We start from the raw sequence: 20,082 nt of genomic DNA, 5'->3' as shown, positions 1-20,082 counted from the left end.
CAACAGCAAGCCGCTTGCCTGATTTGGAATCTCGGGTATTACGTTCCGCTTAGTATTTTCTGTGCTTAGGAGTTGGATCAAAGTTATGTATTATTCGAGGAATATAAATATATGCAAGCTAAAAGAAAATATAAGGAAGGGTGTAAAATGTTTTTCCGGCCTAGTTTTCTCACCAATCCAAGCATCCCCAAAGTTGTAAAAAGAACGGTATACGGGGATACCATAAATTACAGATTTCCTCAGGCCGGAACGTTAGGCAAGGGGACTCACGTTTCGGGTATCATCTGGCAGTAAACAAAGGAAAGCCAGGATGGCTGAGAATTAATATCCGCCATCAACTAGAAGAGATCACTACCACCCAAAGATCTCTCCTACGCTCAAGGTGCTCCACCGCACACCAGCCACGGAGAAAATGATGAGAACAATGTCCACGACTCCTAGCACGGCGGCTCCCATCATGAAACGAGGGCTGAAGATCCGATACAGCATGAGATGCCGGCGAAGATGGCCAGCCCACATGGTGGTGGCCAGGTTAATAGTCGCAAAGTAGAGAATGTAGGTGCATGCGGCTCGCACAACATCAGAGAGGAGTCTAATCGAAGGGTTGTTGGATTTCGGAGACGAAGAGGATTGGTCGCTGAGTTGAAGAGGGCGTTTCCAGAGAACGGTGAGTGGAACAGCGATTGCAGTGAGAATTTGTGCGCCGAAGGTATTGAGGATCACAACAATTGGGGACCAAGGATATTGAACGGAGGAGAGAGGGATGAAGGCAGTCTCCCATTGGATGCTGCTTAGTGTAGCCTGGTGACCAGTCTTGAAGTAATAGAAGGAGCCGAGAAGAGCCAAAACTATCGGCCCAATAGCTGAATTGCCAAGGACGAGACCATTGGTATCCAAAATTTCTAGCAGTGAGAGAATTTGCCAAAGCAAAAGACCCATGGCACCCTGACCCATGGGTTTCTGCAGAAGGATGATCCCCAAACAGAAATTGACCACGAGGAGGAAGTAGCGAGTTCCATGCACGTTGCCAAATCCGAGGATCGTAACGGTGGTGCGTCCTGCTGGCTGGGGTGGCGCGAGGTTTTTGCCTTTGCTTTCCGGTTCCGCGTTCCCTTGACTGACATTAATGCTGATGCAAGGCTTGGAATAGATGAAGGCTGTTGTCCCAGCGGCAAATGCGAGAGCTAGCACGAGCTGGGCCAAGAACACCCTAACTGACTTCAATGTCTCCTTGCTCAAGGGCAGCCACTCGCCATCATCAGCCCCCTCAAGCACCCAGAAGACGGAAGTTATGAAGAGTCCCAGTCGGAACCCTAAACCAATCCAGAGAGTAGCGGCGCCTTCGTAAGACTTGGATCCGGCATAAAATGACCGTACAACAGTGGGAAGGATAAGCGCCACAAGGAATGGTACAGCGAGCTGCCAGGGTGCAGAAGTCGAAGAAGTGGCAGATGCGTAATACGTCGAACGGCAAAAAGGCATCTGCTCCTCGCGGCACAAGCGAGAGAAAGATGCAATCCTTCCGAGGATGACGAAGAGGATGGAGTGATAGACGCCCAGAACCCTGTCGGCAGTTGATTTCTGTCGCATCGAGGATACACCCGCAAGGACACCGAAGGTGGAGAGGAAAAATAGGAGAATCTCATCCTCCCAGATTGTGTAGGAGTTGGAGGCGAATCCGATGGACTGCGTGATCGTGAAGGTAACAGCCAACCAGCCCCAGAGACTGCTTGGTAGAGGCAGGGACACACCAGCCGACCCGGCAAGAATGGTCCATGAAGCGCCAACTATGCTTCCCGCGGCGGCCAACAGAGCGGATGATTCGACTACTGGCATCTCCGCAAAGCCCGAGAACGACAAAAAGGCACCCACGACGACACCGACAGCAGAGCTTGTTCCAACAGAAGTAAGAAGAGACTTGGTAATGTCCGTCTGATCGGCTTTGAGGCTTCGTGCATAGAACACCAGCAAGACAATGCCGGCAGAAAGGACCGCAACACCTTGGAGCATGCTCGGTACATCGAATTTAGCCCACAACGAACGACAAAGCTGGAGAGTGTATCGTTGATAGTCCTTGTAAGACTCGGAAACGGAAAGCAAAGTTGCCTGACTGGGCCGACCGATCCTAGGAAGCTTCTGCCAGCTGTTTTCAGCCGCGCTCCAAAGGTCCTCGGACTGGGATTGGTGGCTGTCCTCGGCACCTCGCGAAGCTGTGTACTCCCGCTGATATCTCTTGATCTGAGCGGAAGTCAACCGGTTCACAGACATCACGTTTTTCCAATCGTTCCCCTTGGGCCCAATGAAAGCCTCCTCGATCGGCGAGCCGAGGTTGTTAAAGGGTATAGGCATTCCGAGAAGAAGGGACAGCGTGGGCACAAGGTCGATCTGAGGGACAAAGCGATCGCGAGCGAGCATGGGAGGTTTGGCTGTTTCTGCACTTGTGCGGCCGAAGATGCCCCTTTTAGAGTACATCCAAAGAGCCGCATCGACCTCATCATTGGATTCACCGCCGTGGTCTCCCTTGGAGTCCATGCCGTGATCACCCATCACCACCAATAGCGTTTTGTCATCGAGTTTGGCGATGATTTCGCGAATGACCCGGTCCATCTCATCGAGCTTTGCGGCCATAGCTTGATGATTCGGGCCATATCGGTGGCCAGCGTGATCGACACCGAGATAATGACCGAAGATGACATCCCATTTCGTAGAATTTTCAGGATGCAGAAGCGGGAGGAGGTTTGCAGTCACGCCGTTGTCAACGGTGTGCAAGTCCCAGACATTGAATGAATCAAATGCGCGAGTTAGATTAGGATCGAAGTAGCCGGGGAAAAGTGCGTGCCAGGTGTCATCCCCAAGCTGGACCAAGTTCTTGCCTGCGGCGCGCAATTGCGCAACCAGATTGTCTTCATCGATTGCCGTACCGGCAAAGTTAGAACCAGCGTCAATGAACGTGGGAAGTGTTCCAGTTGTGAGTCCCTTCAATCTCTGCAGCGTCGTCGTGGGCGGATCCGCGATAAAAGGAAGCAGGAAGGCATTTTCGGGGGTATTGACAGCTGTCTCATATAAGACGGGGAGGTGGTCATGGAACAGCTGTGCCGACTCAGCCTCTGCGCTCGGAGCAAAGGGTACCGTAAAGTCGTAGCGTAGGGCATCGATGATGATCACAACGGCTTTCTCGAACGACTTCTGGTGCCAACACCCATCGACTTTCTTGCTTACAGTCGCTGCCTCGTCGAAGGGGAGTACGTCGCAGGAGGACTTGTTCTCCAACACCATGCGAGTTAGCAGGAATCCTTTAGTAAAGAAGAATATCCCGGCAACATGCAAAAACCTAGGGAACCACAGATAGGTTAGAAAACTCGGGTCCCCAAAGAAGAAGCGGCTTGGACGCAGAGACAAAAGCATACAATATCCACCCTAGCACACCAAGCACACCTAGATGCTTGAATTTGAATTCAGTTTCCAAGCCTTGTATATATTTGTCTTGCGCACTGCCCCCAGCCAATGCCTTTGGTACCTGAGGTTTCCGATGTTCATTGCGTTCCGGAGATCGTGACGATAAGGCCGGACCGGCGTTTCGCGAGTCGGATAGGGTCGGGCTTTCAAGCCCTGGGCCCCCACTAGTGACGGATACCATGAGGAGGGTGTTGCAATTGAATGTAATTAGTCGGAGCTGGTCGAAGACAAGCTAAGGGGGAGGTATTTCGCCGAGCGCAAGTGCCAGGTCCCTCACTGCAATTGGGCAGGGCTTCGGCCGCTCTAGCTGTCGAGCTGGCGTTTCAAGGAGAAGATAGACGATGTGAGAATCGATCGGTTGAGAATTCAGCGGCCTGAAGGCGAGCTCATTGAATTGAAAAGGAGGCGAGCCTGGATCGTAGCTTTTCCTTTTTCCTGAATTTTTCTTTTTCGCCCACCGTGGAGCTGTCGTGCGGGTTGTCCGGGAACTGTATTCAACAGAGCACAGACATAGTTACAGTAACAGCTCCATTAGACGTGGGGAAGCATCAATTCCAAGATAAGAGGTAGGCCATCCAAGGACAGCCACGACGAGAAGCACCAAAGAGGGGTGAGAGGAAGACTTGGGGAAGTGGAAGCCGTAGGTCTCCTGGCACCGCGCCGGAAGATGCGCTCCGCTCAGAGGGAGTCGGCGTTTTCGGCATCCCAGCCCAGGAATTCGGACATCGTCATTGGCCGAAGCGGCTCGGAACATTTTGAACCCTGAGGCAGTGGGACCTTACCGCTTCGGGACAGCCATGCTATTAGGTAAATCCACAGGAGACTAAACTAGTAGCTAGCAGAGTTAACTAATAATAACTAGGGAGTTGGAAATGATTTCCACGAGGATTAGGGGATGATCGTATTCCGTCGTGATGTGTGAAATGTATCTAGATACAGGGCATTGCAGGGAATGAGGTAATATGTAATATATACAGCTAGTCATAGAATGAAAGGAGACCAGAACATCGCGCTAAACACAAATCATCGCCCGCTTTCTTCATTACCACATGGGGGAAAAAAATAATCAAACAGTTGCTCCGGATTGCGTTGGTTACAGGAACTTGGCTACCGCACCGCCGATGTTCTTCAAATCCAGAAGGAACGTGTCATGCCCAAAGAGCGAAATGTCCTCTCCAAGTTCAATGTGCTCGACGTTCTTGTTTCCGGTAGCCCGAAGGGTCTGGGCGATTTCTCGCTGTTGCCAAGCCGGAAAGAGGATATCACTGGCAACGCCCATGACCAAAACCGGGTGGTTCTTGAGCGGCGCAAGGCCGGCGACAAGATCCTGCGGGGGAGCATCTGCTCCAATATCACCACCACCCACAGCCTGGTCCATAGCAGGAGCGGAGGCGTTTACAGAGGGTTGCTCCTCGTAAGGTTTCTCTGGGAGAGTCAGACTACATGAGATATTGCTTTCGTGCAGGGCCTTTCCGCCGTCAGCAATTTCAGCCTCAAACTCGGCTCTTCGAGCTCTGGTCTCGGTCTGGTGAGCATGGCCGAGATCAAACAGATCCATGGCCTTGGAGATGTATAGCAGACTGTTAGGATCGTATTCCAGGCAGAACTTCTCTCCTGCGTGATCCAGGTATGTCTCAATCAGGAAATCCGGGCACAGAGCAGGTTGCTTGTTAGGGTCTGCGCGTTTGCGCCCGAACCGCTTCTCCCACTCCGGACCGCTTCTGTATGTCACGGTTGCGATCTCTCTCGCCAGCTTCATTCCAGAATGCGGAGGAATCGAGTCATAGTAGAAACCACGGGCCCATTTCGGGTCCATCATCAGTACTTGTCGCTGGGTGTGTCGCATGGCGATGCTGTAGGGGTGGCTTCGCGCACAACCACTGATACTGATAATCTTGCCAATCCTTTCAGGGAAAAGAACACCGGCAGCAAGACTCTGCATACCGCCCATGCTGGATCCGACAGAGGCGTAAAGTTTGTTGATGCTAAGTGAGTCCAGGAGACGAAACTGTGCCCGAACCATGTCGTCAATCGTGAGGATAGGGAACCGAGTAGCGTATCGCTTTCCGTCAGAGGGGTCCACTGACGAAGGCCCTGTGCTACCATAGCATCCTCCAACGACGTTGGTGCAGATGACAAAGTACTTGTTTGTGTCCAAAGGTTTGCCAGGCCCGATAAATTTCTCCCACCAGCCGGGCTTGGGGTTGGCCTCCGTGCTATGGGCGTGACTGGACGCGGACAGACCGGTGTGCAGTAAGATAGCATTCGACTTGTCAGAATTCAAGTGGCCCCATGTTTCGTAGGCGATGTCGAACTCTGGAAGTATACCCCCCCAATCAAGTAGTAAGGGTTGTTCGCAGTGAAACTTTTGGTGATTGCCAGTGGTATATGAAGGTTCGGGGCCCGACTGGAGGGATCGTGCGGAGAGCTGGGCAGACTTTGCATCCTGCGCATCGAGACACGGAAAAGACATGGCGGGATTGGACGAGTCCCTCGCAGCAGCATTGGTCGACTTTTGCGATCGGGTAGTATGCAGGGCCCTGTATGTTGCCGGACATGATGCCGATAAAGAGACCTGGGTTCGCTGACTTCCAGTAATTGTAGACAAGCTCGTATGCTGATTGAGAAGCCGAGAAGCTCTTAGAGCTCTCGGAAGTGTGCGGCCTGCAGCCATTGGATTCATCATAAGCCAACAGCAACTCTCTGACCGACAGAGAAGAGATGACACGGATAATGTCAGTAGAGGCAGTACTTGGGTTAATAATTTATCTTCGGCATTATTGCGGAGGCGGCGCACGTGGCAGCCTGAGGCACAGAGTCCAGCAGCTTCCCATGGCGTCATCTTTACAGCCTCTGATTGGTTGACTATGCCCAGTGGCTTATTAGTAATACAGTCTATCCCAGTCTAGAATTACTGATGCCTACTAAGTAGTCGGAGTACTACTACGTGACAGCATACCTCAATGTTAAAGAGGACATCATGAAAACTGTTCCAGGACTTTATCTGACTTCCTTGTCAAAATCCAATGTGAATTGACACAAAGTATTACAGTATTAGATTCCTATGGTGGAACTTGCGCAAGAAAAGACGCGGAAGACTTAGTATCAAGGAGTTTGAATGACGTGTTCGGGGAGACGCTTGATTCTGACTCTTACGGTCGTTTTCTCTCTTTTTTCAAGGGAGAGAATCCGCCGAAGCCACCAAAGCCACGAGGCGGCCCACTTTGGGCAGTCTGTAAGCTGCTGGTGTGACCTGTACTCAGACCAATTTTCCTTCCCGGTTTGCGAATATTCTCAGGCTCTAGCTCTTCTTCCTCATCCAATATAGTCTTACTCTGCGCCCCTAACTTGCGGCGTTTCGTCCGGACCTGCGGCTGACCCGCAACAAGAGTGCTAATGGATCCGATATCACTGTCATCATCAATATCATCTAGCCTCAAACCGCTTGCTTTTCTAGAATTCATTGCCGGCTTAGATTTATCCAAGCGCTGCTTGGGCTGTATAGGGCGGCGTTCTCGTGGCTCGGCTTCAGATTCCTTGACATGTAATTTGTCCTCGAGGTATGAAGTCTCCAGCGCAGATTCGTCATCGCTGCCGAGACGATCAGCACCCGCTCTATTGTCTGGAGTATCGCCAGAGGTTTCCTGGTTTCCATTGGTGCGATTGAGAAATGGCGTGATAGAGAAGGCAGATTTCTGGCCAGGAACTGCAGTGGGTTGTCGTTTCCCTTCCTTGACACGGACTGCTCCCGGCGTCGCGATATCCAACCCAGGGTCAAATCTGGATGAGAAGTCTTTAAGGGGGACTTTTCTCGTTTGCTCTAACGGACCATTGCTGTTGCTGGTCTCAAATCGGCTGGTTTGGTTGCTGGTTTGAGCTTGACGCAGCTCATCCTTTAGGGTCCGTAATTTCCTGTTCAGTGATTCGACTTTGTCTTCCAGGGCAGCTTTCTCCGACTGCCACATGTTATTCGGTTGCTGAGTAGCAGGCACTTTCCGAGCCTCTGCTGCAATTTGTTTGCGTTGCTCCTCAAGCTTTGCAGTCAAGACAGATATTTCATCCGCTTGCTGTGCTCCCTGCGCCATAGTGGATCTGTGTGCGCGCTTTTCATTCTCGAATTCCACCTTAAGTGTATTCAACTGACGGGCAAGCTCTTGTTTCTCAGTAACCAGTGCTTGGAAGGAATTTTCCTGCAGCTGTAGTCTGTGGACCTCTGACTGCATGTTAGCCAGCTCCTTTGTCAGGCGCAGCTTTTCGGTAACAAGATTTCTAGATTCGGCGGTTGTGCTGTTCATCGATGCCAATTCGCGCTGTGAAACCCTTGGTCAATAAAGGCTATTTCCGAAGACGGAGGGTGCTGTCATACTCGAAGACTCTCAATTTCGTGAGTTGCAGTATGAGCTGAGCTCTGCAACTGATCGCGTTCCCGGACGGCATCCTGCAACCAATTACGAATATCCGACTCGGCATTCCTAGCTCGTAAAAGATCTTGTTTAAATTGATTCAGTTGCAGTTGGAGGGTTTCGTTATCAAATCGCAGAAGAAGCTGGTCGACATGAAGGATGCGGCGCCTTTCCTCATCTAGGAGTTGTGCTGTTTTTCCGAGTGTTCTGTCATATTCGCGCTCAAAGAACGCTGTTTTGAGAGCCATTTGGCACTGCGCGTGTTAGCTCACACAGTTGCATTGGGCATTGTAGGATAGGGGTAATGTCCACACATCTTCTATGGTATAGTCTGTCCCATTATTGATAAGCTCCATGGCGATGATCGAGCCAGGAAAGATAGTGAGGGGGTGGAGGCCGGACTAGCAATGTGGTATAGACGGAGGATCTCGTGATAGTAGTAGTTAATGCGGTCGCGGCAAGTTAACGAAACAAGCAAGATAAACAAACAGGAACAAACAGAGCCTCCTCCCCGCTTTCAGCCGCAGGGCGCGGAACAATGCACGGCCCGGATGACAGGCAAACAGGGTGAACCATAATGTCACGTGCCTGGATAAGCGTCATCAGTGCACCTGCCGAGTAAGAACGCAAACGACAATTTGAAGCCAGTACAGTAGAATGCTTGAGGCATATGCTGATATTAAGTCTTGTTACCTTGCATCTGGCCCTCTATGATGGCGAGTCGTGGGCCCACTACTCGCTCCAGAAGAGCCGGAGCTGCTTCGAACCATTCTCGGCGGCAGCGAGAAGACCAAGATCATGAGATTCCAATGATCTACCAGGAGATGTTGGCGGAGGCTGAAGCTAGAGAGTCCTCCAGACCAGATGGTACCCGACTACCCAAAAGAAGAAGGCTTACCCGCCCCGATCCCGTATCCGAACCCTGGCCTTTACATCAAGATGGTGCTAGTACTCCAGAAGCCAGCTATTCTACAGAACAACCTGTCCAAACGGTGTATGATTCACCATCATCATCCGAAGAATCAGGTATGGAATGGGAAGAAGTTGATATTCAGCAAGCTCCACATACAGTTCACGCGGACGATACCTCGATTCAGGTCACCCTGGGTCTGCCCGAGGATCAGAAGCGCAAGGTAGTTACCAAGCGGAGGGGCATTACCGCTGCCGAAAAGCTGTTGCGATTAAGTATCCATAAAGTTCATCTACTTTGCCTTCTGCGCCATGTGCAGATACGCAATCTCTGGTGCAACGATGAGGAATTACAGGTACGTCCGATTCCGATTCAGCCACCTTTATCCGGTAAACAGGCATACATGCTTGAGTCTTGAAAAAGAACACGTGGGAAAGCGGCCAAGGGAAAGGCGACTGAATGAGAATGATAGATAGGGAACTAATCTTTACCTGACTTTGTTTCCGTTATATAGGGCTTCCTCAAACGGACATTGCCGAAAAATATCATATCACTATTGCATCCGTCCGAGAACAGGCCACAACAAATCAGGTCAACAACTTTCGTTGATGGGTTGAACCATGCTAGTGATATTTTCAACAGAAGGTTTAAGGTAACCAAACCAGGACTGAGACGACCTTCGTGGATAGATGATCTTAATGGTATCAAACAACGAGTGGTATTGTAACTGACTTCGGTGTTGTATATGTCACAAATGTGTCTGACCTCTCGTTAGCAATCCATAATAAGTGATGCCGAGGTCTTCCTCTCGAGGAAGGATTTTGTGAAACAAGCACGAACAATGCAAGGTTCTCGTGATTTCGGCGCCCAGTTATTCTGTGCTTTGTTACGGTCCGTGGGCGTCGAAGCAAGACTCGTCTGCTCATTGCAGCCATTACCATTTCGAGATAAAACCAAGGACGCGGCACCACCTGCTTCGGTGTCTGAGTCTGCAGAAAGGTTTACCCAATCAACTGCTGAGGAATCGCAAACGTCACAACGGTCCGCTGTGAAAAGATTAGCCCGGCCACGCTTCACACCAGCCAGACGCCCCGGGACTCCTACTCAAAGTAAGTTCGGCATCTATCGTTCCAGCTAGCATGAAGCTGAGCATACCAAAGGTTCCCCCCGGCCCATCCGTGAATCATCACACCCCGTATTCTGGATAGAAGCGTTTAACGAAGCAGTAAATAAATGGATACCTGTCGATGCCTTGGTTACCAAGTCTATGGCAAAGCCTTCTAAATTCGAGCCTCCAGCAAACGATTCGTACAATCTTCTGAGCTATGTGGTAGCATTTGAGGATGATGCCTCTGTTAGAGATGTCACCAGGCGCTATGCGAAGGCCTTTAACGCCAAAACTCACAAACATCGAGTTGAGTCCGTGGGGAACCATGCTAACTGGTGGAACAGAGTGTTGCGGTTCTATGAAAAGCCATTTTTGGAAGACCGGGATCAACTGGAAATTAGCGAGCTTACTTCCAAGACAGCGGCTGAACCAATGCCCCGGAATATCCAAGACTTCAAGGACCACCCGGTCTATGCCCTTGAAAGGCACCTTCGGCGACATGAGGTTGTCTTTCCTAAACGGATCATCGGGCAGGTTAGTCTGGGTAAATCAGCGTCGAAGAATCAGGTCTTGGAGCCCGTATATCGCCGATCCGATGTACATGCTCTACGTAGTGCAGATCGCTGGTATCGCCTGGGACGCGACATTAAGACAGGCGAGCAACCGTTGAAGCGCGTCACCTCAAGGAAGCCACAGATGGGGAGGCTCAGTGACGAGGAGGATAACTCTGTCTCCGACACACCTCTGTACGCTTATTATCAGACACAAGTGTATCAGCCCCCGCCAGTAGTTGGAGGGAGAATACCCAAGAATATCTATGGGAACCTGGATGTCTATGTACCCAGCATGGTGCCTCCAGGCGGTGTGCATATCGCTCATCCCGACGCCCGTCAAGCTGCTAAGATCCTTGCAATTGACTATGCAGATGCTGTCACCGGTTTCAGCTTCAAGGGGCGCCATGGAACCGCGATCCTGCAGGGGATTGTCGTTGCCACTGAGTATCGAGAAGCACTTGAAGAAGTGCTAAACTGTCTGGAGGGAGAAAAGTTGCAGGCTGAATTAGATAGGAAGTCTGCTGAAACACTACAGGCTTGGAAGCATCTGCTGCTGAAACTGCGCATTGCGGAGAGAGTCAAAGGCTATGCAGTAGAAGGTGAACGTGAGGCAGATGAGCCGGGAAGGATCGGAAACTTGAAGGAATCCGAGGACCCGGAAGAGTCAGGCGGCGGCTTCATTCCGGAGTCGGAGCAAGAGATGAACAGTCCGGCTTCTGTAATGGACTGGATTGGCCCCTCTCGAGATGAAACATCAGGACCTACAGGCACTACAGGCAGAGACATGTCTCTTTCGGCTACAGAGACGGATATGCTTGGTGGAGGCTTCATTCCTGAAGCAAGCGTGGACCAAGTGTCTTCACCTCAACCAAATAGTAACGTCACAGAATTGCAAAAGAATCGCTCGGTACTCCCTCAATATGACCTGGTTGTCACTCCAAAGCTTGAATCTGCAGGCCAGACAGCCCCGAATCAAGACTTCAGGAGTAAGGATCCGGGACTGTTGTCTGACGGGACGAAAGAGGACCTGGGGCATATCACACCTCAGATTGCTCCTCAGAATTCCGAGGCCGCCATCATCAGATCCACTACAGCAATTTCGGGCACCACACATCCTCAGATCGCTGTACAAGCAGATGATTCCCGCTCTCCGACCCCTAGCATCACCAGCCAAGAAACGCACAGCGACGAAGAGACCTCTTTACTATCACAAGACCCCGAAGACGATGACGCTATCCCGGAGTGGTTGATGTCCGATTAACTGTATCATAGCTAGACTTTGTGGGTTAATCATAGCCGCCACGACAACGCGATTTGTATTACTACTAAATAGCACGTCATATTCTTATGCATGTAATACTAGATCATCATCATCATCATCATCATGATTCTACAGTCCTTTGTAATTTATATGTTGCTTTCTTGTTCATCGTAAGAATAGCCATTGCCGAGTATCTCAGGCCAATGAATAAGGGTAGAGCGAGAGTTACTATATGCTAGCTTACAGAAATCCGTGAAACTGGAATAGCAGTTTTCTCTTTCTTTTCTGATCCATCACTAAACCATCTACGGAGGCCTGCGTGCTATAGAAGCATACCGGCGTCTATAATTACCTCTGAAGTTCACCAAGCTATATTATAACCCTAAAGTATAGAGATGTCAGTATGTCGAAACACATCGGACTCAAGGATTCAGAAAAGGTGTATTTGTTGTGATTTCGATAACAGAGCACGCCATTGGAAAGGCGACAGTGTCACTAAGAATGACGAGACAATCAAACGAAATTTCACTTAGGGGTTCAGGCATTGTGCCTTGAGAGATATGATGATGCCAATGCAACAAAAGGTTGTATCTCAACTAGATGGATTCTTTTCTAAAAGGTATTAGGCCCAAGTTCCCACCAGAAGGCGAGGAAGGGCAAATATTCAGGTGATCGGTGCATCGTCAGATCGAAATATTGTATGTGGCCGTTCGACAGGTTGATTGTTAATCAGGCTTACTTCCTCAATCCTTTGCATCCTTTAAGGATAGTTTGCTAACTCGGGTGGGTTTAGCCTCTCCGTGCTTTTGTCAATCACCATCGGAGCTCCGGTTGTTATCAAAGTAGTAGTAGTACTCTTGAAAGTGGGGTTTCCCCCTCAATTGCTTATTGCAGTTGTCCCCATTCCACTCTTGTCCATCTCGTGCGGCCTGACTTGTTCATCAGGCACTATCACTCTACTACCATCGCCTTTCACAATGTCGAAACATTCAAAGCATTCAAAGTTCTCTCCTGAGTACGCATTCCCAGCTGTTAGTTTAAACAAAGCTTGGAAGTACCAAGCTCTAACCACAGGCTCGCTAGGTTATTGATCACCGCCCCAAGGCCATCATCAGCAGTACCGAACGATGAGGGAAAAGTGGCGATCTATACTGTCTCAACATACGATCTTGACACCCACGCAGATTTCTCTGAGGTCAAGCTGCTCAACTTAGAAACCGGCGAGTCCACTCGGTACACCAATGATCCCAAGGAGTCTTCGTTTCGCTGGCTGTCCGGTTCGTCACTTCTTTGGCAAAGAGAAGGCAAGAACAACACCGAATTATGGATTGGCGATGCCTACCACAACACCCGGTAAGACTGTCTTCTCCATGACGACTTGATCTTTCTGACAACGTTTCTCAGACCATATTTGGCTGGTACTATTGACGCTAAACCAGGGAACTTGAAGACCAAATCATTGGACAACGGTGACATAGCACTGGTCTTCACAGCACCCGCAGATGCCGAACAGAATCTGTACAATATCCTCAAAGCAGACAAGACTCATACGACCGCCCGGGAATGGACTCATAGTCGTCCCAAAAGATGGGACTCATATGTTGACCAATATAGATCGGTTATTTGGTATACAGTCCTGAAGCTTGACTTGGATTCCAAACAGTGGCAGCTTATTACTAAAGGCCCCGTCAATGCTCTACGAGGAACAGGCCTAGTTGTACCCCTTTATTCCAATTCACAAAGCTCCCCGGATTTCGACATCTCATCTTATGGGATTGTCTTTGCAACAGCAGATCCAGTGGATATAGAATGGAGACGATCGCAAAGCTGCTTATATTTTGTTCCATTGTCAACATTCGAGGAGACCGACTTACCTGCGCTGAAGAAAATAAAGGTTCCCGATCATGCAGATATCGCAGCAGCCCCGAGGTTTGCGCCTCGGGACCCAGTGATCGCTTTTCTAGTTGACCAGGACAGCGAGGAGTGGTCGCAAAAGAGCATTGTCTTGCTAAACACAGAGACATTGAGTATAGTATCAATCCTTCGGACGGTAAGTTCATTCGGTCAGAGTCAGAACTGGGATGTCTTCCCAGACGACATTCTGTGGGCAAACGACGGCGCGTCTTTGTATCTGATTGCGGATCATCAAGCAAAAACTCGTGTGTTCCTAGTGGTTCTCCCGACCACTACTGTTCAAGACAGAGCACAGAGTGTGGAACCAGTTGCTTTAGAAATACCTGGCTCCGTCTCATCACTATATCAGCTGGGTCGGAGTTCCTCGGAGAACCGGTTACTGGCCACCTCTTCATCATTCATAGATCAGGGATTGTTCACAATTGTCACTCCTCCTGTAGACAATGATCCTGCATCTCAAAGCAGCCGAGTCATCTACTCGTCCTCCTCTCACGGAGCCTATTTCGGAATTTCGGACAAACAAGTTGAATCGATAACATTTCCTGGCGGCCCGGATGGCAAGACTCCAGTGCAGTGCTGGATCGTAAAGCCATCTCGGTACGACGCCACGTCCGTTGAAAAGCATCCCCTATTTATCTTTATGCACGGCGGGCCCAATTCCGCTAGCAAGGACGCCTGGACCTGGCGCTGGAATGCAGTCCTCCTAGCGGAACAAGGGTACATCGTTGCGATCCCCAACTTCACTGGATCCGACTCGTTCGGGGGCGAATTTGCACGAGCAGTCGCACTGCAGTGGGGAGGACACCCTTACCACGATGTCGAGCGCTGTTTCAACTGGATTGAACAAAACCTGTCAACCAAGTGCGATGTTGATAGAGCCGTAGCCGCGGGCGGAAGCTATGGGGGATATCTGGCACTATTCTTGGCAGGACAGCCTCTCGCCAAGCGGCTCAGAGCTCTGGTCAGCCACGACGGCATCTTTGACGTTGTTTCCGAGCTTCTGAGTGATGATCTGGGTCAAGTGCAAGAGCTGACGCGCTCCTTCGGTTCGCCATACTTCTCCAATGCCCCGGATGCTGGCCGTGACGAACCCAGCGTAAAGGAGATCTGGCGACGGTATAACCCAGCCGAGTATCTCAGTAATTGGTCAACACCATTGCTTCTGATCCATTCGGATCGAGATTTCCGGTGCCCTATTACGGCTGCATCGGCCGCGTATACCGTTTGTCGAATGAAAGGGATAGATACACGGTATTTAAATTTTCCGGATGAGAACCATTTTGTCCTGGGGAGGGAGAACAGTTTGGTCTGGTATCAGAATGTGATTGGATGGTGCAATAAATATGTGGGAATGGAGGATGGGTTGGCGTTGCAGCCAGCTCGCAATGAACCACAGTGGCTGGGGAGAAGGGAAGAGGGGAGGGTACTGGATGTTGATGTCTAGACTCTAGAGGCATGATTCCTGTATTTTATTATTTTTTCCCTTCTTGGTTGCAATCTTCAGGTATGTGGTCAGTTGGCCTGAGGCCTCAATAAGACCGACAGACCGACTGATGACTGACCGCTTACCCGCGGAAGCAACCAAGCCAAAGTTGAACGCGGGTTATGACGCCATGGCCCAGCAGGGCGTAGTGCGATCGCTCCATGTGATCACCGGCGAGACTAGCTGCATGTCCGACACCACTGGCTATACTCCTTCTGGCTTGGAGCGCGTGATGGCCTGTTAGAGGAAAAGAGCGAACAGATTAATAATTTTTTTCTTTTTTCTTTCTTTCCCATCAGGCTGCTCCATGCCACACACACACTCTAAGGAGGAGGGGACGAGCTGAGGACAGTCCCTCTGAATCTCTACTTCTTCCTTTGTTATCACAGTGTGGATGTCCCTTACCCATCTATCAAGCTCGTACAACGGATCCGATCAGCGTAACTCCACCGCTCAGAAGCTGGGGACATCCGCTAGTTATCTATCCACCTGATCTCCATTTGAGGAAAAGATCCAGACTCCCGCCCTAGCATCAAATCTAGTCTAATAAACCCTGCGATCCCGCGAGCACGCCATCATGGAATCCTCTGATTTGACCGCGCCTTACGCCAGGCAGGCCAACGTCTTATCTCCCACGCAACGATCTTCATCCCATTCGTCTCATCGTGAGCCACACCGCATGGCTGCCTTCGAAACGGTCACCGTGCCTGACCAGGGCCAATCGCAACCGGTCAACGAGGTCACTCCGATCGTGAGCAATTCTGACACATCTCGGCGCAACTATCATTCTACCGACGGTCTACGGAACAGAGACTCGGGATCAACAAACAATAACACGGTCTCACGGGATCCCGGTCAGCAGAATTCTCAGTGTGACTCGGAAGAACCGCACGGCTCGTGGTATAGCCGGCTGGCAGATCGATATGGAAGCCTGGAGTTAGAAAATAAAGGCAGTGTGGCCCGAGATCATCTCGCTTTGGGTATGCTTAGTCCGTTGTTGCTTTGCTTTTCTTTTCTTGCTTTTTTTTCTCACCCCGTCCGTGTACGACCTCGTTAACCGGATTCCCTTTCTTACCCTTAGAACGAACCTTTTTGGCATGGCTGCGGACATCGTTAGCCTTTGCATCGATTGGCATCGCAGTAACCCAGTTATTTCGTCTTAATAGTGCCGGGACGAACGCAAATGCCAATCTTTCCGCTCAAAATTATCTTTTGCCATCTGCCGCTTATGATTCCACGCCAATAGGGGTGACATCTGCCTCTGCACGCCTTCGGAGCATCGGTAAGCCGTTAGGGACCACTTTCATTGGAGTTGCAATTTTGATTCTACTGGTTGGATTCCACCGCTATTTTGAAAGCCAGTATTGGATTATTAGGGGCAAATTCCCGGCCAGTCGTGGCAGTGTTGCATTGACAGCCTTTGTAGCTGCTGCTCTGATTGTTACCGCTTTTGTTGTGATCCTTGCCATCTCCCCCGGCGCGGTTGAAGCGTAGGGGCTTAATTTCGGGATAAGCAAGGGGTTGCACGTTTTCTATACCGTTTTGCATTCTAGTTTTGTTTGTATTAAAGCGAGCGAAATGATGGATTTGGCGGTGTTGTGCTGTTCATAGGTACATAGCAGTATTTAAGTAATAAACATGGCCGAATCGACCGAACAAAAGAGCTACTCTACTATAGTCATCCAGATATCATACAACGAACTATCATTAGTCCACGCACTAACACCCCTACGGAGGCAATAAATGACCTGCTACTTCTTAATCTGTAGTATCTCGTAAGCAGAAAAATCACCTGACACTACACGGCCCTTCCTACAGTACTATATCAAATCAGAAGTACAGCAACCATACACATACCAACAGCCTACAACCTATAACCTACAATCTACAACTACATACAAGAAACCAAACTGCGAGTGAGATCCTTTTTGATTATCTCTTAACTCAGGAGTAGAACTAAAGGCTAAGGCAACCCCCCCATTCGGGCAAACCTGATAGGCGGAATCCAGGGAAAACACCTACCGCCGTCTTTAGTCTTCAGTGATATAGGATGAAAACCTGGACCGGGGTGCACGACGCCATACATGACAATAGACAATAAGGAAATGAGAACAAGCTTCGCTGAATCGCCCCCACAAAGATAAGATAAAAGGAGTAAAAAGGAAATTACAGGAAGAAGATTGATCCCCAAAGTTTCATAGATGTTCCTCCGCTCGGGCCTTGAGTTCGCCCCCTTCTTTGTGACATGCTGGTACTTGTACGTCCCCACAAATATTATAATCAAAACAAATTCATGTTATACATGAAGTTCCCAGATTTTCTTGAATTCCTCCGCTGGGTGTCCTTTAGACTTGGTTGGTGTGTTGGGATGCCTAGGATATATTAGTATGTGTGTATGCAGGTTGATGAAGATGAGGTGGGTACTTACTGCCTTAGAAGGCTTCGAGCATCATGGAGTCGCCGTCGAAGTCGACGGGAAGGTTGGTGATTGGGTAGCATGGTAGCTGTATCGGTTGGAGGACGGGTAGATTGACTGGGGTGGGGGCCATGTCGAGGATGTCGAACATGGGTGTGTCCCCATCGAGGTCCTTAGAGAATGGTCTCTGAGGGGCGGTCTTAATGGGTGTGCCGCGTCGGTATTGGGGAGGTGTGTTGGTGTTGTTGAGTTGTCTCCTGAGGTTCTGAGACATGGGGAATGCATCGAGCATGATGGTATCACCGTCGATTGATTTGCGGTTGTTGATGTTGTTGGCTTTACGGCCAGTGTTTGGTTGGGCCTTGGTTGGAGGAGGCTGCCTCTTTTGAGGTTGAGGCTTGACGAAGACGTCGGTCATGGGGATGTCTCCATCGACGTCGCGATGAGGCTTTCGAGGTGCTGGCTTGGAGATGCCAGAGTTTGACTTGTAGTGAAGGTTCGGCTGCCTCTGATGTTGAGGAGCGTTGGAGGAGGGGGTGTTGTTGGTACGGATGGATGGAGGAGATTGTTTTGGTCCATTAGGTCTGAATCGACGAGGAGGAGATCGGCTGTTTTGTTTGCCGGGGCGGGTGTGGTAGAAGAAGTTGGAGGCGGGAGGAGCAGCCATGTTGACTGGTTCAAGGAGGAGAATAGAGGGAGATAGGTGATGAGGAATAGTAGAGATAATAGAGGTGGGTAGAGATATATGGAGAGACGTTTTCGGATCTCTCAAGGAGTATGAGGTGGATGGATGATGTAAGAAGTATAGGTTATAGGAGAGACTTGTACGGATCTCTCGAGAAGTAGGAGGTGGGTTTCGGTTGTTTGAGTATAGGAGAACAATAAAAGCAGATTTGTAGAGATGTTTTTCGTATCTTTAGAGAATGGGGGTGATTTCGGAGTTTGTAGTATTAGGGATTTGTTAAAAGCAACGCAGAACAGTTAAAGCAGATTGAACAGTTAAAAGCAGATTTGGTTTGAACGTTCCAGTTTTTTTTCGGAGACGTTGGAGAAAGGAAAGATTTCAGAATGGCCGTGGGAAATCGGGGGGCCTACTTATACCCCCAGAGTCTCCTGAAAACTTCGTATACCTGAGTTCAGCATTACAACGGAGCGAAGTATAAGGACTATTGTAGAAAATATCTAGATAGTCTACCGTGGGTCCGATAGGGCTGGCCTCCAGGAACGGGCTATTAATATCTCTTCCGCTAACAATAAGGTTTCTGGATATAGTACATAGGGCTAGCCAATAGTATGACCCAATGGCTAGGCCCCTGCTTGCCGAACTCAGTCTGCCTGGCCCTTGCCTAAGAATAGTGGTGAGAAAAGTGTAGGGGTAAGTCTGGGGTAAGTCCGGGGTAATCTGGGGTTACACATCCGGACTTATCATCGGCTAACGATTCCACTTCGTCCCAATTCTAGCCTTCTTCCTAGTGTGTTTCGTCCCGGTTCTGGCCGAAGATGTGCTTCCGTTAGATGTCAAACTGTCCCTCTTGCGTTTGTCCACTTTCGAGGTCTCCCGTCTTTTGCGTTGTTCCTCCTTGATCTTCAGTCTTCGCTGTACCTCCTCTGAGATATCCTCGGTCTCCACTGATAGAGGTGAGGAACGCCTTATGTCTTCATCAGCTCCAGGAATAAATTCGTCGGTACGTTTTCGTTTGCTAGAGTGGACAGCTAGAGACCTTGCAGTCAGGGGGACTTGGTTTTCCGCTGCTGCTGCTGCTGCCCCTCCGTCTTCTTCCGGGTCATACATGTGGTCGGCATGACGTTTGAGTTGCTCTTTTTTTAGCTCCTTTCGACTGCTTGACGTCGACATGGATTCTGACGCACGAGTGTCCGATTCCGGTGTTGTTGTGTTGAGCTCTATAAGGATGGTTACTTTTCTCTGTACTAGGCTGTGGTATTGTATTATACCCGTCAGAGGAAGCGGGTAAGCTTAGAAAAACTCACTTGGCACCTGCCAGATTGGTTAACCACAGCACGGACAGAAGTAGGCAAGAAGGAAGTAGCTACGACCTACCACACGTTTCTTAAGTATATCAAACTGAGCAATCAGTCTCTTAGTTTTATCAACCATGTTGGATACCAGTTGGAATTCCTCTCCGTGTGAGTGGACTTGACTCTTCAACTGGTGCAACATCTCTAGATGCGACGACAGCATAATATCATGTTGTTTAGAAATCTGATAGTAATGATAGACAGTGTAAGCCATCTACAGTTGTTCATGTATATAGGAAGCATAACATCGCCATTCAGGACAAGGCGAATGGTGAGCTCATGATACATGCAGAATGTCTATAGTAGGTGCGCCGTGCACGGGAATGGTTCACCCACCTCAGGCCACGAATGTTGGAATAGCTTGGTTTCTGGGGCCTTTCCACTTCCCCCATTAGATGATCGCTCATCTTGTTGGTCCATTTTGATAAATGGAGTGGATTTATGGCCAGCTAATGGCATTGCTGCAGAATTTGTCCCAAGAGGTGAGGTTGAAATAGAGTCCGAGTGTTACGGTTTTGGGGCGGTGATGCCAAAGGGGAA

The 20,082-nt window shown here is 49.7% G+C and overlaps 8 protein-coding genes across 8 annotated transcripts; 3 read left to right on the top strand and 5 right to left on the bottom strand.

The window, feature by feature from the left end:
* Positions 1-74: 74 nt before the first annotated feature.
* Positions 75-4,094, bottom strand: BO85DRAFT_519708 (mannose-ethanolamine phosphotransferase GPI13). Its single transcript, XM_025665074.1, has 2 exons — positions 3,408-4,094; positions 75-3,331 (listed from the first exon to the last, which is right to left on the bottom strand). The coding sequence occupies exons 1-2, from the start codon at positions 3,635-3,637 to the stop codon at positions 352-354; spliced, it is 3,210 nt and encodes a 1,069-aa protein (XP_025515724.1). The 5' UTR covers positions 3,638-4,094; the 3' UTR covers positions 75-351.
* A 230-nt stretch (positions 4,095-4,324) lies between these two features.
* BO85DRAFT_448896 (homoserine O-acetyltransferase family protein) lies at positions 4,325-6,195 on the bottom strand. Its single transcript, XM_025660048.1, has one exon. The coding sequence runs from the start codon at positions 5,927-5,929 to the stop codon at positions 4,550-4,552; it is 1,380 nt and encodes a 459-aa protein (XP_025515723.1). The 5' UTR covers positions 5,930-6,195; the 3' UTR covers positions 4,325-4,549.
* Positions 6,196-6,448: 253 nt separating this feature from the next.
* Positions 6,449-8,312, bottom strand: BO85DRAFT_519706 (uncharacterized protein). Its single transcript, XM_025665073.1, has 3 exons — positions 8,174-8,312; positions 7,823-8,113; positions 6,449-7,766 (listed from the first exon to the last, which is right to left on the bottom strand). The coding sequence occupies exons 1-3, from the start codon at positions 8,213-8,215 to the stop codon at positions 6,609-6,611; spliced, it is 1,491 nt and encodes a 496-aa protein (XP_025515722.1). The 5' UTR covers positions 8,216-8,312; the 3' UTR covers positions 6,449-6,608.
* Positions 8,313-8,483: 171 nt separating this feature from the next.
* Positions 8,484-11,819, top strand: BO85DRAFT_448895 (putative DNA repair protein Rad4). Its single transcript, XM_025660047.1, has 4 exons — positions 8,484-9,124; positions 9,284-9,487; positions 9,545-9,878; positions 9,930-11,819. Exons 1-4 carry the CDS (start codon positions 8,570-8,572, stop codon positions 11,690-11,692), a joined length of 2,856 nt encoding a protein of 951 aa, XP_025515721.1. The 5' UTR covers positions 8,484-8,569; the 3' UTR covers positions 11,693-11,819.
* An 850-nt stretch (positions 11,820-12,669) lies between these two features.
* On the top strand, positions 12,670-15,050 carry BO85DRAFT_371503 (alpha/beta hydrolase family protein; the record flags this gene model as incomplete). Its single annotated transcript, XM_025656002.1, has 3 exons — positions 12,670-12,707; positions 12,776-13,045; positions 13,097-15,050. 3 exons carry the CDS (start codon positions 12,670-12,672, stop codon positions 15,048-15,050), a joined length of 2,262 nt encoding a protein of 753 aa, XP_025515720.1.
* Positions 15,051-15,666: 616 nt separating this feature from the next.
* On the top strand, positions 15,667-16,583 carry BO85DRAFT_371658 (uncharacterized protein; the record flags this gene model as incomplete). Its single annotated transcript, XM_025656006.1, has 2 exons — positions 15,667-16,069; positions 16,171-16,583. The coding sequence occupies 2 exons, from the start codon at positions 15,667-15,669 to the stop codon at positions 16,581-16,583; spliced, it is 816 nt and encodes a 271-aa protein (XP_025515719.1).
* Positions 16,584-17,514: 931 nt separating this feature from the next.
* BO85DRAFT_513320 (uncharacterized protein) lies at positions 17,515-18,172 on the bottom strand (the record flags this gene model as incomplete). The annotated part of the gene is made up of 1 exon (XM_025664703.1): positions 17,515-18,172. The coding sequence occupies one exon, from the start codon at positions 18,170-18,172 to the stop codon at positions 17,522-17,524; it is 651 nt and encodes a 216-aa protein (XP_025515718.1). The 3' UTR covers positions 17,515-17,521.
* Positions 18,173-18,937: 765 nt separating this feature from the next.
* On the bottom strand, positions 18,938-19,962 carry BO85DRAFT_370842 (uncharacterized protein; the record flags this gene model as incomplete). The annotated part of the gene is made up of 3 exons (XM_025655975.1): positions 18,938-19,479; positions 19,561-19,726; positions 19,879-19,962. 3 exons carry the CDS (start codon positions 19,960-19,962, stop codon positions 18,938-18,940), a joined length of 792 nt encoding a protein of 263 aa, XP_025515717.1.
* Positions 19,963-20,082: the final 120 nt, after the last annotated feature.

This window comes from Aspergillus piperis (genome assembly GCF_003184755.1).
Source record: "Aspergillus piperis CBS 112811 unplaced genomic scaffold BO85scaffold_8, whole genome shotgun sequence".
Taxonomy (NCBI): Eukaryota; Fungi; Ascomycota; class Eurotiomycetes; order Eurotiales; family Aspergillaceae; genus Aspergillus; species Aspergillus piperis.
Note: the sequence above shows the minus strand (reverse complement) of the source record. Positions and strands in the feature narration are given on the sequence as shown.